Genomic DNA, 19,939 nt, shown 5'->3' with positions numbered 1-19,939 from the left:
AAAAGTTATTTTTTGAACAGCCCTAGATGAAGGAGCCAACCATTCACGCTCTTATATTATAGGCTTACCATATTTTGGAAATGTAAAAAGAGGACACTTTTTCAGAAATTTCAGACATGCAAAACCGGAGAAGAATTCTCAAAAACTGGTAAATTTTTCCCACTTTGAGATCGGTTGACTTAAGAAAAAAAAAGGTCATCTTTTCCGCTCAGAGTTCAAAATACCGTTTTTCTCTCCACATTGTCAGATGGATGACTAAAAAAAAAAAAGGTCATCTTTTCACTAAAAGCACTGTTTTTCACTCCGAAATACCCGCTGGAGCTCAACTTCTGGGCTAATTTGCGGCATATCACTCGCAATTTCCTCTAAATCTGACCTAAATTTTCAAAAAAGAGGACAAAATCTCAAAAAAGAGGACAAAATCTCAAAAAAGAGGACAAAAGGGTGTCCTCCGAGGACACTTTCAAAAAAGTCAAGAAAGAGGACAAATCCTCTTAAAAGAGGACGTATGGTAAGCCTATTATATTACCACCTCAAGCAAGTTCCTACCTGCGAATTTATGTGGTGGACAATGTATCTGCCACCAAGCTGCAATATTATCTTCAACGCGATATTTTTCTCTGCCTTGCTTTCAAACCCTGACAGCATCACGCTGGGGCAAACTCCGACACCCGCGCTTTCCATATCATCAGAGCCAATTTATCTCATAAAAACTTTATTCACAAGTATGTGTGCTCTACAGGACACTAATCCTGACAACGACAGGGACAAATGTCAATCATCATCAGATAAAATTAATCATAACGCAATCACACCACCACTATCAAATATATACCACAGATCATTCATTGATATTGCACAAAAGATATAAAATCAAAACCAAATTATGTACCACTAAAACATAGGCTACACAGCACCACAATAATTTTAATAGAGGGAATGTTACCGCCAGTATAAGAAACTAGGATTCGACCACTTACGGAGGTCTTGTCACACATTAATAACTCATAAAATTTGAGTATCACTTGTGCCATGCAAAACTAATATCGGAAAAACGGTGTCAAACTATTGCCAGAATTGCGCTGTGAGCAAAGGTACTCCGTAAAAATTACATCAACATTAAATCAGGGGTGTAGTGGTTACATTCCATTTAGTGGTTGGAAATTTCTCTCATAGGTCGTAGGCTATTCAAAGTCTTAATAAACGCCAGCAAAATTCATAGCTCCCCACAGTAATAATGATCCTTGAATCCTTGAGATAAATGATCTGGTACAGCGTGAAGATCGTACTATTTACATCGAAATATTGCAAGCACATTTTCAGGCTAATAGTAATATCGACCTGTTGAAACTATTCTTGAAATACGGTATATAGTTTAGTACACAATAGCCTGACTTTTTTTCTTCAATATTTATTTCTAATTTCACACTGAAGTTTAATCACATGGTCGGCTTACTCGGCTATACTTAAAATTTGAAGAGTGAATTCCAACATGATACACCAACACTGACAATTGCAATATTGGAATACATTTTTACATCGACCACATACAATTACTCTTGATGCATTTTGTATTTAGTCTTCCACATACCGTATTCATATTCCTATTCGAATATTTTTCATGGATTTATAGAGTAGGTCATATTTTTTATTATGTTCTGGGCTCGCTACTTTTCAAGCTGGTCGAATGGCGATTTGTGATCGACACTCAGGAATAAATATGGGGACAATGATTTGAGTACTCTGTCCAAATCATCCATACTGTTATTATGTCATGAGTAGGCCTAATACTCAAATACTGGAACCTTAATACTTCTGAATTACCTAGAAACTTGATTTTGCCAGGCCCTGCACACAAGAAGCATAATTAATCTCTCATTAGTGTGTCCGTCGCAAAATATGAAGATTGGTTAAATAATCAATTCTTGTAGGTTCAAAGTTCAATAACATAGATATGCAGAAATCTGGTATGGATCATAGATAGCCCGCTATTGTCACTAGTTCCAGAATTTCAAGAAAAACACAATAAAACTTTATTCCATGTTGCAGTGCTCACGGTCTAATGACTTCAAAACAAAACTTTCTAATTACCTAGTTACACGCTTTAGAAATAACGCAAACAAGAATGACAAAAGTGTGATTCCAGTACTTGGTTGCCACAATATTAAGTAGACTGTAACAAGAAATCAGCTGTACCAGATCATGTTACCATCACACATCGAATTCAATGGGCTCAATGTGTTGATATGCCAAGCCGCCGTGTTAGCACATGGTTTTTGCTACCTGATGAACACACATGGTTGCAAATCAGCAGAATTTTGAGACACTTATATCAAAGTAATACCAGTATTCATGCAATTGTAAAAAGTATTGAAATCGCACCACTCGAAATGTCAGTCACTACTGACAAGCGCATCGAACATAGTATCGGAGTAGGCCATCATAGATGGGACTTTGGAATGCAGGATTCCTACATGGTTATTACCATCGTAAATTCTAGTCTGCAGAGAGCAAGCCATTATAAATAATTACCATCAAATAAAGACAATGCTAGTGTTTGCTTTACGGGCAAAAGGTGGCCTTAGATAACCATTTTTCACATTTCCATCTGCAAATTTATACAGTTACATCAAGTCAAGTACCACAATTGTCATTATAAATATTTGAGTTTACTGTGGGGTCGGAGCAATGGCTGGAGTTGGATTAAATAAGGTTGCATGAACATTAGGGCTGTTCAAATATAACTGTTTTTTTCGGATTCCAGCCATTCACTGATTAAATTGCCACGTCACCCTAAAAAACGCCGCACACCAAATTTGGTTCAACTCTAACAAGTATAAGACTCCGCAGATCCAATTAAAATTTTTAATTTATTAGGTTAAATTGCAAATAAAAATGTCAAATTTGTTTGTCAACGGCATGAATTTGTTGAGCTGTCTTCAAAGACGATGCAAAACAAATCTGAGTCAATTCCAACCCACAGGAGCGGAGTTATTTGTGTTTTTTCTTGATCGGTGGATAATCCGAGAATTATTAAACGAAAAACTTTGAAAGTTGAATTTTTTTTTCTATTTTCCCTAATAAATTAAATATTTTAATTGGATTTGCGGAGTCTTATACTCGTTAGAATTGAACCAAATTTGATGTGAAGCTTTTTAGGGTAACCAGACAATTTAATCATTGAATGGCTGGAATCCAGGGAAAAAAAGGTATTTTTGAACAGCCCTAAATGGACATTAAGCAACCAGCCTTGTGATTGTGAGAAAGAATACCACACAGCTAGACATGGTGTTCCAATCACAAATGTGTATACTGTTCAATGTTTGGTGCTGATAAACTATTATTTGTGTGGCAAGGCGTTGTGGTGTTGACAACAGCATATAAATTCCAAAGAGCATAACAACCCATATATTTTAAGTGGTATACTGATCATAATATTACCTACGGTTACTCTGCAGCAGGATGTAATTTTATCCTGTGAGCTAAAATGGAAGTATCTCAGGACTTCTACATTGGCGCCTTGAAATTACAATACTTATCCTGCATTTGAGTGCATTTGGAACAAATACTAGAATGTTGTATTGCAACATAGATACCATTTTCCGAAATTGAATTTTAATGTCTTGCACTACGAGAGAACTGTGTGGTAAGGATAGGCTACATGGACAAATTTTCATTATTTTTTTTGAGATCCTGGAAACACAAAGTGCAATGATAATACGTCTTACTTTATTATGAGGTTATGTACTAAACATGAGAACTAGCTAATCCAAAATCTTCATGATCATTAATCAATACCACAAGGATAAGAATCTAACACCATTGTACTTGTGGGATTATTGACTATAGATTAGACTTGTTAGAGACAAGGGTCACATTAATTGCAAGGAAAAAGTAGCCATACATAATAATTATCTTGAGTTATTTGAGAGTGAATGAAAGAATCTGGAACTCATGACAATTATGGCTAATGGGGAAAGTGAGTAATGGTAATAAAGAATAGAAATCTCAGACAGATAAAATATGGGTGAAATAGGTGTACCATGAACCATTGGAAAATGCCTTTCCACAGTGGATATACAAGAAACAAAATATAAGTGAGCACGTTCAGAAAAAAGCAAATTTTAAACCTTTTTCCAGAGAGTAACAAAAATTGGAGCACCAATGAACGATACCAAGGAGAAAAAATCATTTACAACTAGATAATATATGACCCAGCATGAACAATTGAACATGCTACCGTGCCTCATAGTCTCAGTTTTCTCTACAATATGTCATAAAGTTATGACACCAAAAGATGGTACCAGGTCATATTTTGGATTTGAAACGAAGGCTGTGTACCGGTATAGTGTATTGATTATAAAATAAACCTACAATTATATCAGGACAATTATAGAGGCCTACTTGTGCGCAGAACACGTAAATCGGTGTGAGAATAACTAAATCACAAAAACTTTTCAAAACAGACTGAACGACTCGTGACATACCGCCATCAAGAGACTGCTGAATTTACCATAAAATTTGTGACTTTATCACAGACGTTTACAATTTCCATGAAGATAATTTGCTTTACAAAACAAAACATTACCTAATCGAAATTGGTTGGAAATCGGCTCAGCGATATTGCTACAACAGTGGTTCACAATGTTCATGCAGTCGCGGCCCAATTTCAGAATTGAAACTCTTCGGAGGCCCACCCTTAGATTCAGGTCAGACCTTAAAGGCCTACTTGTCAACGGCTTCGCGACCCCCAGAAAAATGGCAAACAATCCCAAGGTTGAAACCACTGGTGATACGCGAGTAGCTTTGGTGTTTTTTTCCAACAAAAACCCAGACTCGCACACAACCCAGGTTGAACACCACAGTGCTACAAGATCGCACAAAATTTAGACTTAACATGTTCAAGCGGGGGCGGCTTTTGTTTTTTAGACAAAGATTTACTACTCGCGGCAGAATCATCGCACAAATGTCCATCGATTCTTGCCGTTTTCGATTTCAACGACACCAAAGACATTGTCTTACAGTACGAACAATATCTCGTACTTCGGTCAACAGAATCTACGTTTCTGCCGGTCACACGATTCGAGATCGCGGAAAATTTGCGTAAATCATCCTTCGAACATTCGTTCAGTTTGAGGTGAGCTCGGTTTAGCAATATCCGGTAAGTGCCGATTACGGCATTGTTTTGATCGAGATTAACGTGTATATCGGAGTCTGTGTTTCTGCGTTCCTTCTCCAAGGCTTTATTCACTTGGAAATCGTTGGTCACGTTATCCAAGGGTAGTAATGATAGCTCTTCTTCTCCCACCCCTAGTTTATCGAGCATGTACAAAGCATATGCCTCTTCTGGATGAGCCTCTTCCCGAGCTACGCTAGCCGGATTTAAATTCAGGAATGAATTCCTAGACGGTAGAGACACGCCTGTTAACCAGCTCGACTGTGCGATATCGTTAAGAGATAGTCTACGTTTTGGGTCTAGTCGCAAGATACTCTGAATCAGATGTTTGCAATCAGACGATACGTGCGAGGGCACAGTGAAATTCCCTTGAAGTATCTTGCGTTTTAATTTACCAACTGTTTCCGCCCGGAAAGGCATGGTACCTGTCACTGTGAAGTACAAAAGAATGCCTAATGCCCATACATCGACATACTCTCCATAATAGTATGAATCTCGAAATAATTCCGGTGCTGCGTAAGGCGGTGACCCACAAAAAGTGTCGAGTTGATCAATAGATCCGTGCGCTATCGTGCTAAATCCAAAATCGCCGACTTTAACCACACGCTTTTCCGCGAAAAACACGTTTTCCGCCTTCAAATCGCGGTGAATGATTTTGTGCTGGTGCATGTGATCGATGGCGGACAGAATCTGAGAAAACACAGTCTTGGCTTCGTGTTCTGCCATTTTACCTTGCGACGTCAGCCTGCTGAATAACTCGCCACCACCGGCATATTCCATTACGAGATACAGCTTTGATTTACTGTGCATAACCTCAAAAAGTCTTATTATGTTAGGGTGGTGTAGTTTTTCCATGTTAGATATTTCACCCGATAGCAATCGCTTAGTCCTTTCGTCCATTTTGGTTTTGTCCAAGATCTTAACTGCAACACGCTCTTTCGTCAACGAATGCAGAGCTACCTTCACCTTGGAGAAGTTGCCAGTTCCTATGTCTCCTTTCCAGAGGTAAAAACCCATTCTTTTACCTGACGCGATGTCCGATTTTAACTTATGATCCGTGTGAAACGCTTGTACAAGTGAACTGAACGGCGTTTGCGACTTGGTTGGTGATTTTTCTTTACTCTGACGGTTGTAGTCATTGCGATCAATTTTCATCGGGAATGAAGCTGACTTTTTTAACAAGAATTCTCTGCGAGTTGAGCCATCTAAGGACCTGCTGGTGCTAAGAATCGGTGGAGACACAGGACTTATCGTATTCCGTGTGAGTGAAGTCTCTTTATCGGCTAATTTTGAACTATCGACCCATTCTTTCCAGTTACTATGATTCGGAGTGTCGGCGGACTTGGTCATGGTGAAATAACAGTCAGCAGTAGAATTAATCATATTCCTCCATCATGAGAAAAGTTGCAGTCTCTTTCATCACTGTGCAGGCTATTGGCTTGTGTTCATATTTCCCGCCATGATTTCATATACGGTAACGTATCTTTCCTGTTAGTGAGGTGCGGAGAATGAACTGATTAGACCAACACCAGGAAGTCACAATTAACGACATGTAAATCTGCTAAAACAAAGTTCGGTCAAATGTTGAGTAGCCACTGGAACATGTCAGATCATAGATCACTAGTGCAAGTTTTTGTTGCACTAAAATCGTTAGAAAATTGCACTTAATTTTACCGAAAGTTGCGGTAAAAGTTGGATTTATAATTTTTCAGAATTATTACAGTACCGTATGAGATATATACTCGAAAGGTTCCGTTGTATAACATAGGCTAACAAGTTCAGATTTGCAATTGCAGGATATCTGCTTGTTTCGTTTCTTTCTTCGCTATTCAATCGATCATACATATATAATAGTATGTTCTTTCAGCATTTTGCTGTCAGTTCCTGCAGAGCTGTCAAATTTGGTACGGAAATTTTGCGCAATACGGTATACGGTAAAAAGCTGGCCTTGTCACGCGGAGAATCATCGTGTCACGCAGGATTTATTTCGAAAAATGGACGGAGATTCCAATCAGGGCAATACCTGATGAAAGTTGTGTGAAAAAATTGCAATGCAAAATGTTATGTTCGTGTATTTACGTTGGTATCGTTTCACTCTATTTTGTATAGGACTAGTAATTAGCGCCAATCATTGTTTCCGCGTGTGCCTTGCGTTGTATTTATACCCTGTGTTCTGTCATTTACTCGTCTTTTCGTTTAACTGCACTCTGGATCGTGTCGCCTGCCTTGAAGTTATTCTGCTGTTAATATATACTGATTTCGTATTGCAACCTCGTCGTATTGAGTTATTGTTCAAACAAGATCAAGAACATAACACAAAATTCCGTCAAACAGCTCAAAACAGAAACACTATACAACATAATGTCTCAGGATTTAGGAAGCTATCTAAAACTGTAAAGAAAGTAGCGAAGACTTGTTCTAGAGATCACCAAGTATAGACTAGACCCCTTAATTTAACACATTTAAGAGAGTCCAGCCAGATGGAGTATAAAACACATAAATATAGATCTTGGTTCATGATATCGAAATTTCATTACCGATACGCTCGAGATTGTATTTTTCTGATAAATGGAAGCAATGCAAATGAAAATCCTCATACAAAGTGAATGATTATGGGAAATAGGGTACGAAAGTTATGACGCCTTCAATAAAAATGTAAGACAGTGTGGCAATTTGTCTCTGCCGTGCGTCAAAACATTATCAATATTTGCACGGAAATAAACGAATGACAACGCGATAAGCCAGACCATGCTACTGTATTAGCAACATCTGATTTTGATTTATAGATTAGATAGATTAATGCTCATCATACAAATCCAGTGTCATGCCATTGTAGCAGTAATCAATTATCAGGGATACAAGAAAACGATCCCACAGTCTCATGGCTCCACTATAAATACCTGAGCAGACATCATTCAGTACCGTACTCCTTACTAGTTCTAGATAAATAATACTAATCACAAAATGCTGCTGCTGAAGAGATCAACAATGGGGTCAACTGTAAACGGCGGACCGCGGAACAGTAGAATTTGCAATACTAAATAGCGGACTGCGCAGAACAGCGGAGGGCGGACCGATCGCGTCCGATTTCTTGATTGGAAGGTCGTGGAGACGTGGACTCGTCGGTTCTCGATCCCCGGCCTGGTCCGACCAAAGACTCGAAACCTGGTATCCTGCTAGGCGTTCAGCATCCACGGAAAGCGTGGAGGAAGGAACGGGGGTGCAGACTAGGTGGCCTTACGGTCGTATCGCATCACCGTCGTCAATGCATCTCGATGGTGCAGGCGAAAACGACCCCCTTCTCTCTGTCTCCCCCCTCTCTCTATCCATCTATCCCTCTCTCCCTCCCTCCCTCCCTCCCTCTCTCTCTCACGCTCTCTTTCTCTCTCTTTCTCTCGCTCTCGTTGTTGTAGAACTGAATGTTGATTCAAGTCCGTGCTGAGTAACGATCTGTTCATAGATTTGCATTTAAGCCATATTACATTTCACTTTCCGCGATGTTTAGCAATTGAAACCTTTCGAGATGCATGGGCCGCGAGGTCAGGCTGACGCGCCATCAATAAAATAAAAAATACTATGTTAAGGATATCACATATCATTATGATGTTGAAAGCCAAGCACGCATTTTATCAATATTTTTACAACGTTTCTAGAGCGATGTAAAGAGGAGGCATGCACACTGAATGAAAGTAAAAGAAGATAAATAAAATGACAAGCGATACAATCAGGTGGCAAGTGAGTGAGATCGATACGTCAGGTCATGGTCGGTTAAATGGTGAGGGCTGACTATAGTAGGCTATATATTCAGTAGAAATTGCTTGTATTTCGACTTCAATGTGGACCGCATGCTCGACGACTGTCGCATAGCCGACGAGATACTGTTCCACACTTCAGGTCCGGCAAATTTGATAGAGCGATGGAGCGATAATCTTTTTTGTCCACCATATGATAGTTGGACGACGTGGATGCGCGTGTGTCGTGCATGTGCACTTTTGATAGGGCCTACCGAGTTGAAGAAGTGAGTACCAGAAGTGAGTGGAATCTGCTGTCTTCAACTCGATGCTGAAGGTGTAAACAAATGTGGTCAGTAACGAAGTACTTCTACTTTTTGAAGGACTCAAGTAGTTTTTCGCTACTTGGGTACTTACTCAAGTAGATCTAACTTCCAGCTATTTCTACTTCGTAATATTTTGTGATCTACTTCCTTACTTTTCGCTATTTCCAGTTTGTTAAGTAGAAGTAGTTAAATCCCCCAATCAGAAAGATAGCCTGAGGAATTTCGGGGCTGTTTTCACGTAGTATCAACATCTAATTTTCATAAAAATCTGATGCCCAGAATTTTCGTCGCGCCTCGCGCTTAGTGGATATGGAGTAACCAGTATGATTTCACGAAAGTATCGGTGAATATAATTAAGGTATACCTATAAGGTATACGCTATAGCGGGTTGTGTGCATGGTTCCCTTCACACCGCCTTGTCGCCCATATCAAATATTTCATCACAGTATTTATGGCCCATCACAAAACTGAAACTGATGTTTCGCAATCAAGCATTTAGGCTACTTGTCATATCGTAAATCGTAATCCAGCAGTCCCTGGCGTGTCCTAATCTGGAAAGTTGGACTCGGACTTTTTTAGCTTTAGGCATGTTTTAGCATACCACCTTTGAAATTTTCTGGACTAAAGACATGAAATACCTTCTCCGCTTTTAGAAGTAGTATTTATATTTCTCTTTCAATTCCAAAGTATCATACTTTGATTTCTTGTAGTTTTTGTTTTTTTGTCTGGAGATCATTCAGGTCGAAGTATAGAAGTAAGTGTAGTAATGTCTTTAATTTCCGGAATTAAAGCTGCACAATAGGGCATTTTTACGATACACCATATTTTTATCAATGTTTACTAATCGCGCAAAGTGTTTACACCGTATCCGATTACACCGTATCCTATACAACTTCTCCGTATATTGCTCTTCCACTAAACTATACGGGCCTTATAATATGGGTAGGGCACCATACCATGGTGTTTTCTAAATATGGGATTAGTATCGCATTTACACATCAATACTAGCATTTTCATCCCATGATGTGGACGAATGCTTATGCTGTCGAAAATTGGATACCTGCTGGTATGCATCAATATGAATCAAGCACTTCACCTTCCGCAGCTCAATTCACAGCTTTTGACAATCCATACAAACGTTTTCTCAACTATACTTACTTACTGGAGTATATTTATAACAATTCTACTTCATGTAGTTTTGGGTTGATTATGCAATAAATACTTCTACTCGTCGCTACTTCTACTTCTACTTGAGTAACTTTCTTGACTACTTCGACCACCTCTGAGTGTAAACAATATGAATTGGATTCAGACTCGAATCTTAACACTATGATTCGGACTCGACCCGTTGCTCCCTGACATGGACTGCGGCTTGGCTCGGTGGGGGATTAAAAATAACTCGACTTGACTCGCCTTGAGTCCTTCTACGCTTTTATAAGACACCGCTTGCACGGATGAGATGGCGAGAAGGAGCCTAGATAAACCTTCAACACTTAGGTAGGAATTCCGAAGTCGACCACGGTCGGACTCGAACCCGCAAGGCCGCAACCCATTGGTGTTTCCGCTGTGGTTTTCAGCCTTTTTGACCCAGCGGACATGTGCATGAGTCTTCAAAAAAAATGCTGCGGACCGGTGAACCTTCAAAACCCTAAATTCAATTACGACAAGTGTATTTAACTGAATTCGAATATTGGTCGATATTCCTGAATTTTGATTCCGTATCGGCCGACTTGTTTAGAATTCCAAGCAGCTTTTCTCTGGCCGTTCAGAATAGTTCCGCGGGCCGAACTTTGCTTTAGGGGTCTGCTTTACAGCCAGCTCGAGACTGGTTCAGGCGCAAAGTGATCGAGTTTACATGGTCATGTTAATCGCAGCTCGAGTGATACACAGCACTTTGGGATTCAGCTCGGGAATATGCTACGGCAGTTGAGATATCCAGAAATACTTCAACACAATTGTAGAATGACCAAATAAACCGTGTATATATTCTTTCTGATAGTGAGTTGGGCAAGTTATATTGTTGGCTGTACTCGCTTCGTAAGTTGTGTTGCTGAACAAATAGGACCACGTGCATATTATAAAAGCAGTATCATGTACTGATAGAGCTTTCATATTCACCCAGTTGAAATACGTGGCGGTTTAGTGAAATAGGAACATGAAATGTCGGTATGTTGCTGCAGTCTGGATTCGTTTTCAAGGGGTGCCTTTATTTTGTGCTAGGAAACTTATGAAAATTATGGAAACTTATGAAACTTATGAAAACTTATGAAACTTATGAAACTTATGAAACTTATGAAAACTTATGAAAACTTATGAAACTTATGAAAACTTATGAAACTTATGAAAACTTATGAAAATTATGAAAACTTATGAAAACTTATGAAACTTATGAAACTTATGAAACTTATGAAAACTTATGAAACTTACGAAAACTTATGAAACTTACGAAAACTTATGAAAACTTATGAAACTTATGAAAACTTATGAAACTTATGAAAACTTATGAAACTTATGAAAACTTATAGAAACTTATGAATCTTATAGGAAATTATGAAACTTATAAAACATGAGGTAAATTAATTCAGATTCGAAGTTTATTGTGAGACCATTGCCTCGGTATTCGATACCAAATAGGGATTTTTAAATCATGATTGCAATAATGGCAATCAAGATTTACATAGACCAGTGGTTGCCAAAATCTTCAACCTCGCGGCACCCTCTGTAAATGGAAAATAGTCAGCGGCACCCTAGCATTATTGACCTTTTTTGGCTAGCAGCACACTGTAAACTACCGGAAGATTTTACAGCGCCGATGTTCGATAGACACACGGAGGTGATCTCTGACGAAGCTATTTTACCTATTCGGTGACCGCGAGTAGGCATTGCCTTCTTGTAATATACTTAAAACCATGCGGTAACTAAGTGCCAGCACGCCTAATAAGAGAATGCTGGGGACTGTTCTGATTGCAATATGAATTTATAAACTTGAACATTGACGACGCTTCATTTCTTGGTGGTAATTAGGAAGGCAATGAGGTTTTGAAAACCGCATTGTCTCACAGGCGCCAGTATGTCTGCGATCAATCAACGCATCGTACAAAACTGGATTAATCCTTCTCGGCACGCGATACGTCTGGTAAACCGAGTTCGCGTGGATATTGGTTGTCGGCAAGACAGAAATAATATTTTTACAAATAAACTTCACATCGAGACCGACGGATTATAATTTAGATCAGTGGTTCCCAAAGTTTTTCGGTGTCAGGGCCAAATTTAGAATTGCAGAGCACGGTCGGGGCCGCACGAATACCAGGGCAATTAAACGGACCCAGAATGCCATCAAAATATGATGATTGGTCGATGTGCGGTGATTCTATCTACAATTCTACATACAATTTTTAAAATCATAATCATTTGGAACGATAAGTAGCAACATATTCATACGTCACATATGAGTGTATCACGACTAGGGGTGGGCAAAATCGAGTATCTGAGTGACTCGATTCTGAATCACGTAAAATGTTTCGAGTCGAGTCGAGTATTCGAGTATCACTCATTATGACGTCATAACAAAATGTAGTATGTCAAAGATCAAATGAGTACCCTTTATACCACCACAAAGAATATATAATGCCTGTTATCCATCTCATTAAAGATAGTTTGGAATTTTTTCGACCATACGGGTTAATTGCACTTTGTGACAATGTTGTGGAATGATCATGACTTCGTAAATGTGTTATTTTCAGTAACGTTCGTATAGCTTTGTACTGTCTGGGATGCTGCGATGCGGCCATTCAAGGTTTCAAGGCTTCCACAGGCGAAAATGGTATCGAAACTATAATTGTCGTTGATAAATTAACTTGCAGTGGCGAAGAGTGTATAATTTTAGTACTCGAAAAAATCGACTTCTACTACTCGACTCGAATCATTGAAATTATTACTCAATTCAGATTCGAGAACTCGAATTATTATGCACAGCACTAATCACGACTTCGCGAGTATCTTCAATAATATCGCAAATCGAAAAGGTTGTCTTAAAGCATAGTTTAAGTTTATCTAAATACTTGAGTGGCATTGACGTCGACTATTATTTCCAAAGATACCAATTCAGCGTCAATCAGCAAACGCGACTGTGTCGCAATCTTCATATGCTAAATTGCTAACGCGTGACCCAATTTGATTGCCGCGCGGGGAAAGTTCAAGATTGCGCAATGTGCACAATATCTCAGATGCGCTGGTAGACGTCTCATTGTTTTGATGTACTGTTCTTCACAACAGATTAAATAAAAATGCTAACTCTCTGGACGAAGCTTTAATTCCTCCACAATTACGAACAATGTTTATGTAAATTGCATCGTTAATTTAGGAGAATACCAGATACCCTGATTCCGACATAATTGTCTACTTAGAGCGAAATGCTGATAATCTCTAATTTATTTCTGATATTTTTCAATGCTTTACAATTTTGAATCTAATCTACTTCTGGTTTTCCGGAAAATAGTACTGAACTGTATAGTCCGGAACGAACCGAGGTTGTTGTACAGACATTTGCCATTCTCGTGCTTATAACAAAGAGCTCTGACTTATTGTTATGAACTGAATTTATCTCAATTTCCACAACTGGTCGTGAAAATTATCCGAGTTATCCAACTTCACACTGACAACGCCCACGGTTTTCACTTGGCATTCGAAATAAATTTAAGCAAAGTAAAGGTGAATGAGTCCAGTATAATTCACGGTAATAAATTTTTTCTTTCCAATCAGGTTTATAATATAGGATGAAGCGGGTGCGGACGGTTTCAACTAAAATTGATTGATTTTTTGGCTTGTATTCATTTTATCATTGCGATTGTAGCTTTACAATGTTTTTTTTTTTAATTTTCTACTAGCTACTGACGGGTGCCTTTATTTTGTGCTAGGAAACTTATGAAACTTATGGAAACTTATGAAACTTATGATAACTTATGAAACTTATGAAAACTTATGAAACTTATGAAACTTATGGAAACTTATGGAAACTTATGAAAACTTAGGAAAACTTATGAAACTTATGGAAACTTAGGAAAACTTAGGAAACTTATGATAACTTATGAAACTTATGGAAACTTATGAAAACTTAGGAAAACTTATGGAAACTTATGAAAACTTAGGAAAACTTATGAAACTTATGGAAACTTAGGAAAACTTATGAAACTTATGGAAACTTATGAAACTTATGAAAACTTATGAAACTTATGAAACTTATGAAAACTTATGAAACTTATGAAACTTATGAAAACTTAGGAAAACTTATGAAACTTATGGAAACTTATGAAACTTATGAAAACTTATGAAACTTATGAGACTTATGAAACTTATGGAAACTTATGAGACTTATGAAAACTTACGACGAGTCCATGCCTACATAAACCCAAAACACTTGGGTAGGAATACTGGAGTCGACCTCAGCCTGACTCGAATTCACAACCTATTCGTTTTGCAGCGGTGGCGTTGTGAATATATTCAGCGAACTAAAGGGGAACTATTCAAGTATATTCCACGCTAAGCATTCTTCTTGTCGAACATTCTAATAAAAGATCACGCGCGTGGATGCGTTACGACTCGCTTGTCGATGCCTTGCCCCTCCCACCAGCGAAATACATCAGGTAGCAATAATACGTGAATCTCGAACCTCGGCGAAGCAAACATATGCAATTGTAAAGTAGAACATTGCATACCTAGACGTTTTCAACGTTAGTTTACTCATTGTTCACTATCAGCATGACCATGGTGCCGAGCCACACTTTAGTATGCCATTCGAAAATTTGAAATTATGCTTAAAATAATTGTAGTATAAAGAAAACGATCAATAATCTAAATTATAATCCGTCGGTCTCGATGTGAAGTTTATTTGTAAAAATATAATTTCTGTCATGCCGACAACCAATATCCTCGCGAAATCGGTTTACCAAACGTATCGCGTGCCGAGAAGGGTTAATCCAGTTTTGTACGATGCGTTGATTGATCGCAGACATACTGGCGCCTGTGAGACAATGCGGTTTTCAAAACCTCATTGCCTTCCTAATTACCATCAAGAAATGAAGTGTCGTCGATGTTCAAGTATATAAATTGATATTGCAATCAGCCTACTCGCGGTCACCGAATAGGTAAAATAGCTTCGTCAGAGATCACCTCCGTGTGTCTATCGGTGCTGTCAAATCTTCCGGTAGTTTACAGTGTGCTGCTAGCCAAAAAAAGTCGATAATGCTAGGGTGCCGCTGACTATTTTTCATTTACAGAGGGTGCCGCGAGGTAGAAAATTTTGACAACCACTGGTATATGTAAATGTGGATTGCCATTATTGCAATCATGATTTAAAAATCCCTATTTGGTATCGAATACTGAGACAATGGCCTCACAATAAACTTCGAATCTGAATTAATTCACCTCATGTTTCATAAGTTTCATAAATTCCCATAAGTTTTCATAAGTTTCATAAGTTTCCATAAGTTTCATAAGTTTCATAAGTTATCATAAGTTTCATAAGTTTCCATAAGTTTCATAAGTTTCATAAGTTTCCATAAGTTTCATAAGTTTCATAAGTTTCATAAGTTTCCATAAGTTTCATAAGTTTCATAAGTGATCATAAGTTCCATAAGTTTCATAAGTTTCATAAGTTTCCATAAGTTTCATAAGTTTCATAAGTTATCATAAGTTCCATAAGTTTCATAAGTTTCATAAGTTTCCATAAGTTTCATAAGTTTCCTAGCACAAAATAAAGGCACCCTATATTGAACGGCTCTTCATCCCAGAGCTCTTTATCTTCATAAGTTTCCATAAGTTTCATAAGTTTTCATGAGCTACATAAGTTTTCGTAAGTCTCATAAGTTTCCATAAGTCTCATAAGGTTTCATAAGTTTCATAAGTTTCATAAGTTTTCATAAGTTTTCATAAGTTTCATAAGTTTTCATAAGTTTCATAAGTTTTCATAAGTTTTCATAAGTTTCATAAGTTTCCTAAGTTTCATAAGTTTTCATAAGTTTTCATAAGTTTCATAAGTTTTCATAAGTTTCATAAGTTTTCATAAGTTTCATAAGTTTTCATAAGTTTCATAAGTTTTCATAAGTTTTCATAAGTTTCATAAGTTTTCATAAGTTTTCATAAGTTTTCATAAGTTTCATATGTTTTCATAAGTTTTCATAAGTTTCATAAGTTTCATATGTTTTCATAAGTTTTCATAAGTTTCATAAGTTTTCATAAGTTTCATAAGTTTTCATAAGTTTCATAAGTTTCTAATTTCGATAAGTAATGCGTATATCTTCGTGGGGGAAGGGTATCCAATATTCAGACATTTGGCAGCGGTAATTCGCGAGCAGCGCGACAAAAAAAGTAAAAAACTTGTATAGATGTGTAATTTTTGAGAAAACACATGTAGCAAACGTCGAAAAAATTTGAGATTTGACATGTTTTGTCGAATGTTAATTTGCTCTGAAAACTCGGTAATGATATGATTTACTATACTACACCATCTACTGCGAAGCTATTTTGCTTCAGCGCCCCGCATACCGCCCACTGAGCCCAGCGCCCCCTATATCGCCCCCAGAGCGTTTCCGCCCCCTTCAAAATCCAAATGGCCACTTGGAGGGCGCTGGAGGCAAGGTTAAGAACCACTGATGTACATGAATAAACTCCAGTCATGTATATAAGTATTTACCGAGATATGCAATTAACGTGGCATTAATTCAATCGGCTTTACGTCAACCACCTATTGCAAATTTTAAATATTCAATCGGAATATAATATTATTCATTTATTTTAAATCACAATTGTTCTTTTGTACGATTTTTGCCTGTGAGCAATTTACTGCAGTTTCTCGAAAGGTTCCAGTAAAGGTCTTCCATAATATGTTCATCTCATCGGCCCTAATATCTTTCTTTTGTTGTTTTGATGTCTTGGTGGAACCTCTCCCCTTGCTAATCAACAAGATCATCAGGCAATATATCAAGATTACTGAACAGGAAGTGAACTTCTGAGCTCATGTTTGTTCCAAGTTTTCCATATGCAGATACTAATTTTCGGACCGACTGTTTGTAGTTGAGTGCTTTGTGATCAACTGAAAAGTTTTACTTACTATATTTTAGGATAAACTCCATGCCGTGAAACATCCTAATATGAAATTAGAATCTTCCATCCGTATTCGAATCTGAAAACTATCAACGATACCAGCTTTAAGCTTCTCTTTTGATACGGATACTTTAGGTATACTACTATTATTCGAAATTACAATGAAATGTCGGTCTTGGCCGTTTGATTATTGAGTCATATGACTTGGTTCGAGTCATGCGCAATGACTCGAGTCCAAGTCGAGTCAATACACAGAGTCGAGTCGAGTCATTTCCGTATTTTGAGAAAATGACTCGAGTCAAGTCGAGTCATCAGAAAATCGTGACTCGAGTCGGACTCGAGGGGAGACAATCCGGCCAAACTATTGTGATATTCGTAATCAGCAACCTCGAAAACCCCAGAAACGGCTCTCAGATGTTCTGTCAATTTTTTTTCATTTTGCTGACCAGTGTAATTGTTAACTTCTTCTGACGTGGGATAATCCAAATAAACCTAATAGGAAATTCAAGGGCAATGTCTCCATAATTTTTGTAGTTGCGACGCAATCGTAAAATCCTAATCGTAGCTTTGACAATAAGTTTGTCTCTCATAACCCTTGGTGAATTAATATTTTCGCACTAATATTACTAAGCAAAAAGCCGGTGTAGTGGTAGTCATAAAGTGTATAAGCCCGTCTGAGCCGGCGACAGGCTGGGAAAATTACGTTAAATTTACTTGCAGCTTTATTTCGCTGAACAATCATCGTCTTTTCGTACTAACAGTTCGAGTAGCGCGACGCACGAGGATAATAGTAACTACCATCATTACAGACTCACATTTCCAAGTTACCCCTTCAAGGGTTTTTACATATCCGATTTCAATGTGTTTGTTACTATAGCCAGTAAGCGAGACATGCAGAAAATATGGCTTGATTGTGAGAATCTACCGATATTTTGTTCGAATTTATGATAAGATTCGTCATGGTGTTTTTTTTTTGGAAAACAAGCTCGAAGACCGTTGGGATGAACTAGTGTATGGGTGTGCAACGAGCGAGTTCAGATCTTATCATTAATTTCGAGACTAAGCCTTTCTGCGTAGGGGCACGTGAAGACGTGCTGCTGATAAAATGCGGTGCAAAAAACATCAGCGGCTACAAAACCTTGGCCAAAAATTACCGTCGCTGGATGGCCGAACCTTTCGATATGGATATGCTTTGCTGTCGGAAGTCGACACCAAATAGTCACGTTCTTGCAATCTGAGTAGACAGTAGTAGGGATGGTGTGAACCTCTGAAAGGTTCAGGTTCGTGTGAACGTGAACCTTTTTGAAAGGTTCTGTGTTAACACGAACGTGAACCTCATGACGTCACGTGACGTCATATTGCTAATTTCAACCCCATATTTCAATTAGGTGATTGCCTATATTAATCTACTGTACACGATACCGAGCGACGACTCGGGGCCACATAATAGCTCAGTACTTATAAATACATATTGACGTTTGAAACGTCGTCAAATGTATCAACTGGGTAAATCAAATGATATAAGAATCCCATAAAGTCAGTATCTTGCGTCGCTTTGCCAACAATTTCGACCTGATAATGCATTCGGCGTCTGAGTATTGCCACATGGATATTGAGCGGAGAGTAAAATGGGTTTCTATATTTGCTACCGAATAACAAGTTATACAGCAGTATAGCCAACACCCCAGTCGCACGGATTTGGTTTTTATGATACAGTATACATATGTAGTCAAGATTGACCCCGTACGCCTGCTAGATTTTTACATCAGAAGACGATAACAATCTCATTGATTGGTTGAATAAGGATCATTCGCTGACAAAATACAGTTTATTTCGCTCTTGATGTCAAATGATCGAGGGTCAAGCTCACAGCACAGAGACACTATAAATATGAACAAACGGAAAGCTGGATATTTCGAGCAAACTTTTGTAACAATACAAGTAAATCTTCGAGATTGTCAAGGGCGGCATGCTCGTTTAGTGTTGAATATTTATGCTTCCAGCTCCATGCATACAGTAGCCCGCAGTTGAAAGTCAATAAATTTGAACCAAAGATGTTATAATGAAGTGAAAATTGCAATGTATGAAAAAGGTTCACAGTGCAGAACCTACCAAGGTTCTGTTGTGAACGCGAACCTCAAATTTTCCGAGGTTCACACACAGAACGCGAACGTGAACCTCACGTTCACACCATCCCTAGACAGTAGTACAAATGCGACACGCACAGGAATTTACTCCCCCCAAGTTTGAAATCGCGTGCGTTCAGACATGTGCTGTGTTGAGTAGAATTGTGGTGTGCGTGTTCTGTATGTCATACATGTCCGTGAAATCGTAGCATACTACTGCAATAATAAAATGAATTCTTTTTCATGGGTGAGGCTCAGGTCACGCGATGCCACAAAAACTCAGATTTTGGTCGTAGTCTAAAAAGCTACTTTAAGGTTATTGAACTGTTATGAACTTTTAAGTTAGATTGAGCTAAAGAACCAATCACGAGGTACCGTGACTTCCTTTGCTCTTCTCGTTTATTTGCGAGACAGAAATGGGACATCGAAAAAAACAGAACACACCTTGGAGCAACGTATCATAAGGTGCCTAATGCTCTA

The 19,939-nt window shown here is 38.3% G+C and overlaps 3 protein-coding genes across 3 annotated transcripts in view; all 3 read right to left on the bottom strand.

The window, feature by feature from the left end:
* LOC145445008 (uncharacterized) overlaps nucleotides 1-1,414 on the bottom strand; it is a 118,362-nt gene extending 116,948 nt beyond the window's left edge. Inside the window, exon 1 of the mRNA XM_080323095.1 lies at nucleotides 550-1,414. Coding sequence (XP_080179221.1) covers nucleotides 550-684 — 135 coding nt within the window. The 5' untranslated portion in view covers nucleotides 685-1,414. The remainder of the gene's footprint in view (nucleotides 1-549) is intronic.
* Nucleotides 1-19,939, bottom strand: part of LOC145445031 (tripartite motif-containing 13-like) — a 412,502-nt gene that overhangs the window by 281,030 nt on the left and 111,533 nt on the right. The gene's annotated exons all lie outside the window — the stretch shown is intronic.
* On the bottom strand, nucleotides 4,713-8,126 carry LOC145445016 (serine/threonine-protein kinase NIM1-like). Its single transcript, XM_080323116.1, has one exon. It carries the CDS (start codon nucleotides 6,557-6,559, stop codon nucleotides 4,868-4,870), a length of 1,692 nt encoding a protein of 563 aa, XP_080179242.1. The 5' UTR covers nucleotides 6,560-8,126; the 3' UTR covers nucleotides 4,713-4,867.

The sequence above is a fragment of the Botryllus schlosseri genome, chromosome 8 (assembly GCF_051294905.1).
Source record: "Botryllus schlosseri isolate E-star chromosome 8, Bs_hap1, whole genome shotgun sequence".
Taxonomy (NCBI): domain Eukaryota; kingdom Metazoa; phylum Chordata; class Ascidiacea; order Stolidobranchia; family Styelidae; genus Botryllus; species Botryllus schlosseri.
This window is presented reverse-complemented; position numbering and strand designations above follow the sequence as displayed.